This window comes from Daktulosphaira vitifoliae, unplaced genomic scaffold, assembly GCF_025091365.1.
Source record: "Daktulosphaira vitifoliae isolate Bord-2020 unplaced genomic scaffold, ASM2509136v1 Scaffold_1, whole genome shotgun sequence".
In the NCBI taxonomy this organism is placed as follows: Eukaryota; Metazoa; Arthropoda; class Insecta; order Hemiptera; family Phylloxeridae; genus Daktulosphaira; species Daktulosphaira vitifoliae.
In genome coordinates, this window is record NW_026099572.1 from 42,627,997 (window position 1) to 42,639,708 (window position 11,712).

At 22.9% G+C, this 11,712-nt stretch overlaps 1 protein-coding gene across 1 annotated transcript; it reads right to left on the minus strand.

The window, feature by feature from the left end:
- Positions 1–5,354: 5,354 nt before the first annotated feature.
- Positions 5,355–11,670, minus strand: LOC126893954 (PHAF1 protein CG7083). The gene is made up of 9 exons (XM_050664525.1): positions 11,361–11,670; positions 9,558–9,640; positions 8,862–8,945; positions 8,761–8,804; positions 8,515–8,674; positions 7,105–7,339; positions 6,831–7,036; positions 6,682–6,764; positions 5,355–6,616 (listed from the first exon to the last, which is right to left on the minus strand). Exons 1-9 carry the CDS (start codon positions 11,422–11,424, stop codon positions 6,298–6,300), a joined length of 1,278 nt encoding a protein of 425 aa, XP_050520482.1. The 5' UTR covers positions 11,425–11,670; the 3' UTR covers positions 5,355–6,297.
- Between the last annotated feature and the right edge of the window lie 42 nt (positions 11,671–11,712).

An 11,712-nucleotide genomic window follows, 5' to 3' on the forward strand; every position in this document is an offset into this window, starting at 1 on the left:
CTACCGTATGCAAAAATATGCTATTTTTGTGAAAAAATTCTTGATATTATATTTTACATTTTTTAACATTATGTTGCTATAACTTTTTAANATTTAACTTTATAATGCTATAACTTATTGAAATGTTTATTGATCCACACAATTTTTTTATGAGAAATAATATTTTTTAATAAACCCTTTTTCATTCGACATACTTTATCTTAATCGAGATATTAATAAGGAACCAGCAGATCAAGTAGCTTTTGGAATAAAACACCAATTTTTTTTAAATTAAACACTATCTAAAGATTTGCATCGAAGCGTTTATTTTTGATAGTGATTTTAATCACTGTCAGATATCATTATACTTGATCCAAATATACCACGTCACAACTATGCCGCGACCCCCCTGTGCTGGGTTTTTTTTTACTTTAAAGTGCTATAACTTTTCAAAAAATGTATGGATCAACACAATTTTTTCATGAGAAGTAGTATTTATATACATCTTTCATTGGATATACTTTTTTTTTAAATCAGACTATTTCCCTATATATGGGGGGGCTTCAAATATAAAAAATGCATATAGAAAGTAGAACTTTTTCAACTTAACTTTTGAAAGTGTTCCGGAAGGTCTGACACTTTTATATATATCTTAAATTAAAGCTTATGTAATATACTTTAATTTGAAAAAAAAAAATTTGACCTCTGGACTTGTCTTCGTGGTGAAAGTTGACATCAAAGTTAATAAAAAATTACGATTTTTGTAAAATAATTTTTTTTTATATTTTTAACTTAATAATGCTCTAACTTTTTCAAAAATGACCATATCAATATAAATTTTTTTTATATAGATGCTTGAAGTCTTTACTTATCATTTGGTATATTTTTTTTGTAAATCTGACACTTAACCTGCCCACAGGGGGGGATTTAAAATGACAACTTTTTCACAAAAAATTTACTTTATCAACATAACTTTTGAAAATGTTCCGGAAGGTCTGACACTTTTATATATATCTTAAATTAAAGCTAAAGTAATGTACTTTAATTTGAAAAAAAAAAATTTGACCTCTGGACTTGTCTTCACGGTGAAAATGGCTACCGAATGCTATTTTCGTGTGAAAATTCTCGATTTTATTATTTATATAATATTTAACTTTATAATGCTATAACTTATTGAAAAGTTTATGGATCCACACAATTTTTTTATGAGAAATAATATTTTTTAATAAACCCTTTTTCATTCGACATACTTTATCTTAATCGAGATATTAATAAGGAACCAGCAGATCAAGTAGCTTTTGGAATAAAACACCAATTTTTTTAAAATTAAACACTATCTAAAGATTTGCATCGAAGCGTTTATTTTTGATAGTGATTTTAATCACTGTCAGATATCATTATACTTGATCCAACTATGCCACGTCACCATTGTGCCGCGACCCCCCTGTGCTGGGTTTTGTTAAAATTATGCATTATAATCTATTTTTGTCAAACTAATTACGCAAGCTACTTTTGAAAAATTAGCCAATAAATACTTCAATCAAAGTGATACACAATATAAAAAATTTATAGAAATTTTGGCTTCATTGATTATTTTTTTATAGTAGATAAACCGTCGAAACATTTTATTTTTTTTATAATAATGTAAGTTAAAATAACTCTTTAGTTTTTTGTTGGTTTTGGTTTGTCAGACGTCTCGAAACATTTTCAAAATTTGAGTTGATAAAATGTTTATTACACTTATGCGTAGTCTCTTTTAAACTATTTTATAATTTTCTTTGAATTTTCATGAATTTTTATTATCTCTATTAATATTTTATTAGGAACAATTGTTATAGTAGCATAACACTGCCTATGAACATGTCATTATGTTTTTTCTAAATACGCCGCTGATTTCACTAAATTCATTTAATTAAATTGTTAAATAAAAATATTAGAGTGAAATTAATATAAAATACATCATTATCATCATCACCATAGTCTCTATCCCAACTATTTGAGGTACTCTACTTTATTGATTTGACAGAATTTTTACACCGACTGTCGACCAGGTACAACCTCATTATGGCTGAGGAGGGACCAGCAGTTAAGCATCAACTCTAAGACGGGGATTGAATGATCCACTACTTTACATCACGCCCCTTAATATAATATACATACATATATACAAGTATATTATAATAAATAAATGTAATATAATTAACGAAATTCGAAATACCAATTTTGAGTATTCTTAATTTGTATATTCAATACCAACGATTAGTCATAATAAGTGTTTTGTGTCTTAATAATATCGAAAAAATGTCTTTAATGTACGCAACTGATATTCTAAAAAATTGAATTTATTTGCATTTGGAAGTAAACAAAATAAAATCATTATTATTTACTATGCGTATTACAAACCATTTATTTAGATAATTATTTAATTTCTATATTGGAAATTTTAGTATTAAAAATAGTTATGGGAATTTTCATTTATAATTTAAATTATATAAGTTTTCATAAAAACAATTGATAATCAAAAAAAATGTTGATTAAATTGTATAATAAAGATAAACCACTATTTGAACACTTATATAATTTATGATGTATGACTATTATAACAAATAAAATATGAACAATTATAATTTGATAATATTATAAATAAGTATAATAAATGTAAATCAATTTTTTTTTTTGCGTCGTAGTCCTTAATTTTATAAATAACACGTTTTGTTAAAAAAAAAAAATCATTAATAAATATTATTTAAAAACGGTAGCACAGAATGGACGTGTCATAGTTGGGACAAGTATAGATGATATTTGACAGTGATTAAAATCACCATCATAAGAATCGCTTCAATGCAAATCTGTAGATATTGTTTAATTTTAAGAAATTGGTTGATTATTTCAAAAGTCACAATAACTCTTATTCTCTTAATTTTATCCCGATTAGTTATTTGATTTATAATTATAAATATATATATAAATAATTATAGGAATAAATAATAATTAAAGTAATTAAATTTAGTATGAAGTTGAATTCAACAATTTAATATTATAATTTTTACGGAGATATTATTAAAATAATAAAGCAGTTGTATATTTTAACGCGTATAAAAATTTAAAGGGCTTGATGCTATACTTTTCAATAAAACATTTTTGTTACTTATAACAAAGTTATAAGTTTTATACACTGGACTACAAGAAACTTTCATCAGAAACAAAAATATACTTTCTAAATTAATTTTTTGTGCTGTTTTTAAAGGTGCAATATCTATCTACTTTTTCTATCAATATTAAGTTATAATAGTACTACTTATTATTAAAAAATAAGTAATTACATATAAAAAAAATTAACGATTTTTAAGTTTGTAATTTTTTGTGGGATTTCCCTCGTTTACGAGGAACGAGGGAATTTTTTTCAATTTTTGAGAGTAATGTCTTCGACTAGATACGATTTATGGTCTTTTGACGTATTGTTCGTTAAAATCGATCCAGAGAAAGCTGAGATTGGGCGTTCAGACATAAAAAAAGAAAATTAATAAAAAAAAAACACATCTTAGTAAAATTAATACCTTCTCAGCTTCGCATCGAAGATAAAATAATTAAGAACAAAAATAAAATTGTTTTAAATTAATACTGATTTTAATTTTTAATATGTTTAAAATAAGGAAAATAACATATTTAATCCTTTATAATTGATTTTTGTGAAATTTTATAATAAAAAAAAATAATTTATAACCATAACTTTTAGCTCAACTGACAAGTTTGAAATTAACATCAATAAATAGAAAATTTTATGAGAATTAAAAAAATTGTATCGTTAAGATTAATATGTAGTCTGGAAATTTTATAATTACTATTTATAGTAAATTTATCAGAAAAGCTCAATATTTTTTTGGATTTTTATCGTAATCGATAACTTAAATAGAAATAATAGTAATCATTTTCTAGTAACTTTAGGTGTTTAAAAAGATTCTACAATTAAAATATTAACTGAATTAATTTTAATGATTTACTTTAACTAATAAAACCAATCAAAAAAAGTTGTTAAAAAGATCTACTTAATAAAGCGTATTATAAAATTTGTTTATAATTGTAAAAATCCATTGTTAATTCAGGAGAAATTAACAATCATTTTTTTTTTTTTTTAGATTTGTGTTTTATATAGCAAAAAATGTTACCAAAAAATTTGGAATATTATAGACTGTTAGTAACACACACAAATAGAGTTAAAAATTAATAAATTACAAAGTAAAATTATTTACTTTTGCATTTGAAACCTACAATATCAAATTATCATATCAAACTCGATTCGTCAATAATTACAATTCGTAATTATTTGACGTATTGTTGAGTGCCCGACGCTTTTTTTTACAATAATACTAGTATTTTTCGTTCATTATTGTTTTGAGCTTATTTTAACAATTATTTATAACTTTTTAGTTCGTTGTGCTTTAAAAGCGTGTTTTTTAGTTTTTTTTAACTAAATATAGTTAAAAAAAACTATATTTTATACTTTGCTATCGACGCACTGGGGTATCAATTAGCAGTTGCTGATCTCAATTTGTTAAAACATTATTATTATTGATTATTAAACGGAATTCCGTTTACAATTGGTATCGTCCATGTAAATTTATTATTTATTTCTATTTTCCTAGATAATTCCTTAGTAAAATTTTTCAGTATTTTTATCAATCCAATTTTTAACATTCCTTTATTATATACATACCAAAAAGTATAGTTTTTGATAATTCACAGTTCTATCAATCCTACCAATAAATAATTTATCATAAAATACCGATCCTTCCGAATAATTGTTGCAATTATAACGCGTCTCTGGTACGAGTTATTCGGAAATTAACCGTTAGCGACTTTATCCGAATAAAATCTGAAATGACGTCTTTGAATTTTAATCAATTTTATATACTAAAAGTATCAACAACACTAATTATCTTTTTAATAATTAATTGTGATTATTATTACATAATTTTACATCATAGAACATAGAGTACAAAATAAATATAACGAAAAAATTAAAAATTTGTAAATTAAATCCGTATTTATTCTAAGAAAAAATACGTTTAAAATCATAACCAATAATTTTGAATCTCCTGTTTAATTGTCTAAAAAAATATTTATATATATAGCATTTATATGTAATAAATATTAAAAATGAAATATTCAGTAGAATGGAATTATTTTCTTTGATTAAAAATTTACACAAGAATAATCTTAGATTCTCTAGTTTTAACTTGTAAAATTAATTGTTAATATTTTTCAAGTATTAAAATGCTTAATAACACTGAATGACAATGCAATCTTAACAATTAATATAACTGAAGTAATATGTATTAAAGAGGAATATTTTAAATAAATGTAAATGATTAAAATGCATTCATAAACTATATACTTTATTTACTTATTTGTCATAAACATCAAAAATACTCTGTATCATGGTAACAGGATTGGAATTTTTATAAATTAAATCATACATTACAACTTATATATGTCTAAAGTTTTAAATAAATAATCTACAAGATAAGAAGTTATACATTGAAGTATTATAGCTATCACATAGATCTATAGTAATAATGAATTAATAATAACTTAATATTGTATACAAATTAATAATAATGTATTTTATAATGAAATTTTGACCCTGTGAGATAAAAAAAAAATATACATTTAATGCATAAATGTTGTCATGTTTATTATTAATTGAGATCATAAAATAAATCTTTAAATGGATTTAATTTTAAAATATGATCAAAAAATAGGATTTACTTTTACTTAGATAAAAATTAACTAATTAAAAATTTTAAGCATAAAGTTTAAATTGTTAAGAAAAATATAAATTGAAAAAGTGGATTTATTTACAATGTTAAAATATAAACATAGCCTAAAATTATTATAGTACATTAAAAATTTAAATAAAGCAAACCAAGAAAAATATATGAATGTATATAGAGTACATAATAATATGTACAATAAATTATAGTAAGTTTGTAACAAAAATCTACTAACTAATATTATATAAACACGAAAATTATTTTTTTATCTATTATTTGTATAATTTTTAAATAGATAAATAAATACATATTTTTATATAATTAAAACTAAATAAATAAATTAAAAAATTGTCACTTCTACAGCATAAATAAATACACTTTTTTTTTACATTTTATAATACTTGTTTCTTTATAACATTTATGTTTTGTATTTTGCAGATTCTTATATAACAACTAATAAAATACTGCATCAGTGATAATATGAAGTTAACTTATTAATAGAATGTTTTATTGCCACTGAATTCTTTGTGGCAAAAAGTTTTCGTCATACATCTTCTTCAATGTTATTTTGGTAGAATGTTATTGAAGCAATGTGTTGATTTTGCATAACTTCAAAAACCATATCTTGAAAACCATAACAAAATGTAGATCCAAATGGGTTCGTAGAGTTTTCAGATGATCCTCGGTTTAAAACTACAGGTCGTTCACTATGCTTAAATTTTTGAGATATTTCATCCCACTTAGTATATGTACTTACAATAACTGATTTTGTTTTTTTATCTGAATACTTTTTACAGTCATTTGATAAATCGAATTTTGATTTTTCTGTAATTATGGATATGGTAAAGTCACATCTATGATATCTAAAAGATTTATTGTGATTTATGAATAGAATAAAAATTATTTTTTAGGTCACTTTATTACTTACATATTAAAGTTATAATGTCCTGGAAAATTTGTATGCAGAATAAACTTTTTGACTTTGTGAGTTTTAGCATCAAAGAGTATATCCTGAGTAATAAAAAATTATTTTCATGAGTATTCAATAATTATTTTTAATAAAATTTTTTAACTCACAAAACCCAAAGTTAAATAATTAAAGAAATAATCTGAACGTCGTGGTACAGTTATGTGTCTATGGACATTGGGTGAATGTATTTTCATTTTGTCTTCAGATTTATAAAAAACTTGTGATGGGGCACCTAACAAAGAAGTAACATCTTGACATGACATACCAAATTGAATTTCCCGGGTATATGACACTTTACGTCCTCGATTAGCACCTAGAAAATTTTTTTTCAATGATTAATTAAAAAAATAACAAAAGAGTTATAATAAAAAAATTATTTACCAGAACCCTCTAAATAAATTTGTATTGAAAATCCTTTGGTATTTTTATGATCACGTATGACTTCTAATCGTTCTAAATAACTTAGTCCTTTATAACAGGATAGAGGATGTGGTGGAACATTTAGAGAATCTTGTCCAGGTAATGAATGCCCAGAAAAAATAATAACTCTATTAACATTTGGAGATGTTCCATTAGCAAACTGTAAAGATCCTAGACCACATTGTGCACTTCCAGCCTATTAATTTTATATTAATAATAATAATAAAAATTAAAAAATTATAATAAATAAATTAAAGAAAGATATTTTTCCTACAATATTACGATATTATTGTAATATAGAAATGTTTTTATCACACTATTTATTATAATTTAATGTCATACTAATAAATAAATTAGTACAGAGAAATTAATAAAATTTTTAAAGGACTACCAAATTTAAAAATAAAATTTCTTTTAATAATTTAAAAAATAACAAAAATTTTGTTTTCTTCATTTTTTTGTTCAGACATTCTGTTATTGACTTAAAAACAAGAAGACGTAGAGTAATTTTCTTGTAAAAACTATTGATCACCCATGTATATCTAACTTTATTACTTCACTCCTTAAAAATATTTCTATATAAATTTACATGTAATTTGTATAATTAAACAAAATGATAAATTAGTGTAATTGATAAAGACACATTTATTTAATGTAGAAACTTAGAAGGATAATAATTCTAAACATTTATTGTAATAATGTCAATAAACAGTCATATACCACAACAATAAATACTGGAATTACTTTGACAATATAGAACATTCGACCTTCCAAATAAATATAGAAGCAAATATTTTATTTAAAATTATTTTTCAATATTGTGTTTACTATTTTTAGTAGGTATAAATATTGAAATGCCAAAATAATTTAAAATTCAAGTATCTAATATTTGAGCTAGATATCTGTAAATTTGTGTAAAAAGAAGATCTATGAAGGAAAACAACACAGAACATTAAATAAACTACAAACGTGGCATCAAATCTTTCATTCAACTTCTTCCAAATGAAAAAATAATTGTCTAAAAAACTATATTATTTTCATCATTATCATCAATATCGGGCAATTAAGAATTTTAAATATTTTTCTAAAAATCATTTTAATAATACCTATTGAAGTTATTTAAAAATAACTTTGTCAAGGATCAATATTGAACATTATCACAATCAAAAAATTTTAATTAAAACTAAAATTTGTTTAAATTTTTAATTCTAGCTACACAATTAATTTTTATAGGGTAGTTTCTTAGCTTAGAGAATTTATAAATATATAATATTATGTATACATAATATAATAATAAGATTTATGAAATCCTATAAACAACACTTGATTTATTGAAGTTAATGCTTTTATTATTATTAAACAATTACTTACTTGAAATTTAGAATCAACATTAAAACAAAAGGAAATTCCACGGAAATTTAATGTAAATATTTGCTTTTCTGCATCAAATACACCAGGGTGAGTTGCACCAAATGTATGCTCTATTTGCTGAATGGTAGGCATAACTTCAGGAGCATTAAATAGTACACCACTGAGATAATAATATAGTATATAAATAATAAATATATATTTAATTTTAATTAAAAAAACATTAAATTTACTTTATACAATACTCACCAATATTTGAGTTTAATGTTTTTCAAATTAATAATTTCAATAATCTATAATTAAAAATTTAGTTAGAAAACTCATAAGAAAATTATAAAAGTGTTACTTACTTTTAAACGCTGTAGAATGGGATCAAATATAAATCGAATTCCATCTTGTGGGAGGTCCAAAATAAGATCCACTTTAAGAGGATTCTATAAGATTAGTTTTATTAAAAAATTGTTTTTGAACTCATATATATATAGGGTGATTGAAGTATCATTGACAACTAAATTTTTCCTAAAATAATGATAATCTTGAAATTGTTTTTTAATTAAAATTTAAGGCTTTGGCAGCTAAATTCATTAGCCTGTAATATATAATAAATTTGATATTTAAAAATTTCTATGAAATTTAAACATAAGATGTTTACAATTTTTTTTTCTTAATACTTTTTATAATTTAGTAATAAGGTTAATTATATTTAAGTAGTTATTTATAAAATTGTTATTGTTCTTTCAAAGTTCAAAGTTGAAAGATGGATATCCTAAGATGTGCCGTGCTTTGTTATATAATGATATTTTGACTTTGATTTGTAGTATTTATCTCTTGATATATAAATGGTAAAAAACTTTTAGGTCTATTTGGACCTAAAATTTTCAAGATCATAATTATTTTGGGAAAAATTTAGTTGTCAATGATAAATTAATTTATATAGGTGTTAAAAAAGATAGGAACAGGTCAATTACAAACAATGGTAACAATAAAAACCTGTTGCCTTACTTATTAAAGACGATATATATTAATAATAATTGTAAAAATGGTACCTTTTCATTGTATAAAACTTGAACTCCTTTAATAATACCGACTTGGGATTGGATAATAGCTACTGCTTGACAAAAATGCATTCCTAAAAATAAATAAGAGTATAGTAGTTGAACATATTAATTAACAAAACTATGTAACTCAATGTTTGTATTACATCCATAAAACAGTTTTATTGATTTAATAAAAACACTTTTTTTTAATATCATTTACATAAATATCATTAGTTATTAATAAAAAAATCTTAGTAAATTACATATTAGATCGTGGATAATAATAAATAGAACAAATAATTTTCATAATTATATTTGTATACACGTTATTTAAAATCAAAGTTGGTGTATCCAAGATTTAGGGTAGAGGCCAATTTACATGAAAATTTTTTATATTGTTTATTACAAAATCTTTTATTTTCACAATTTAAAAACAATGTAAATAAATAAATGAATTATAAAAATGATTTTATTTTTATTAAAATTAATAATAATTAGTGATGGGAAATATCGAATAGAAACTATCGAACTATTCGATAGTCATTCAAAAAATATTTGAATAGTAAAAATATTCGATAGTTATACAATATATTCGAATAGTTTTAAAAACTATTCGATAGTTTATGCTAAAAATAAACTATTCGGTTGTATAAAAACTATTCGAATAGTTATTAGATAGTTTTAAAAAACTATCGTATACTATTCGATAGTTTAAAATATTCGAAAATGCCCATCACTAATAATAATCAATATTACCTCTTTTATTTAATAATGTATAAACATGATATGTATATAAATATTTTGTATCAAATAAAATTTTAAAAAATGATAAGGGTTTTTAGTTTTTAACAACAATATATTTATTGCATTCATTGAAATATGACATATTAATAGGGTCAAATTGAAGGGTAGTCGGTCAACACTGTTAGAAAAATATTTGGCCCGCATCTATTTTTTTTATGCATGTCAATTTAATTATTTGAGACAAATTTAATAATTTAAACAAACATTACAGGGGTCTCAATGATGTAAATCCCTATACTTTTTTAATTAAAATAATATAAGTCTCCCTGGTTAAATAGCTTAAATTATTAAAGCCCTTCTAAACATTCAAACAATTATTTATCTATGGATTAATTATAAATATGTTTATGTAACTATTTGTTGTACAAAATAAAAAAAAATGTTTTTTTTCATTTAAGTTAAATATGAAAATAAAGTACAAAAAAATATTAAATTGTTAATAATTGTGGCTATAGTATCTCTACCCTTAAATCATAGATACAATAAACACCGACCCACTGTGTTGTACCACAATGGGCCAGTCTGTTTCTGCATATTAAATTCAATTTTTGTTTAATAAAATTAAAGTTATCAATTAACTATTAAGAAAATTATAGCATAGTCAGAATTTATAATCTACCATTCACTGCTCTAACCATATTAGTTTAAATACTAGCAATCGAAAATCAGATAATAAGGTTGTAGATAAAAATAATTAGTTATTAGTTTTTTGTATGGTTGATAAAAATCCAAAAAACAAAAAAATCACTTAGAGAAGAAGTTGGGAGCAATTGCCCTACTTGTCCTCCATGTAAATACACCACTGTATGTTAACAACCAAATTAAAAAAAAACAACACAAATTGATGAACCTGAAGCTATAAAATAAATATTAATAAAATATAATCTAACTTTTAATTATATATTTGTAAGGAGAAGTATTTTTAAAATCATTAATATTCATGATTTTTACACTTCACATATTAGTGTAGAGTGCATCAGGAAAAATTTGTAGGTCATTTATACTTACCCAAAACAAATTCCCATTGTTCGCAGCCCAAAGATCTTTCTGGTATAACGTCTAGAGCTAACATTTTTGTTACTATGTACAAACTAATGTCTACACTATTCAACTAAATACAGTTAATTATTGGTCAGAAATCATGTCACTATAAAGACCTCGGTGGAAAAAAAACATCATGAAAAACCTAGATGGCCTTTATGACAAAGTTTATCCTTTTGTAAAATTACTACTCTTACTTAGTCGAACAAATATTAAATTTATTATGAAAAAGATCAGCTGGTACTAACTGCGAAATAGCCCACAAAAAGGTACAGTAATCTGTAATCTTGAATCAGCTGACAAAATATAAACACCGTTA

Bases quoted from the DNA above. Each gene is read 5' to 3' on its own strand.
- LOC126893954 (XM_050664525.1), bottom strand. From the start codon at position 11,424: ATGTTAGCTCTAGACGTTATACCAGAAAGATCTTTGGGCTGCGAACAA. The intron at 9,641-11,360 runs GTAAGTATAAAT...ATTTATTTTTAG, and splicing joins ACAATGGGAATTTGTTTTGG to GAATGCATTTTTGTCAAGCA. The intron at 6,617-6,681 runs GTAAGTAATAAA...TAAATCTTTTAG, and splicing joins GGACATTATAACTTTAATAT to ATATCATAGATGTGACTTTA.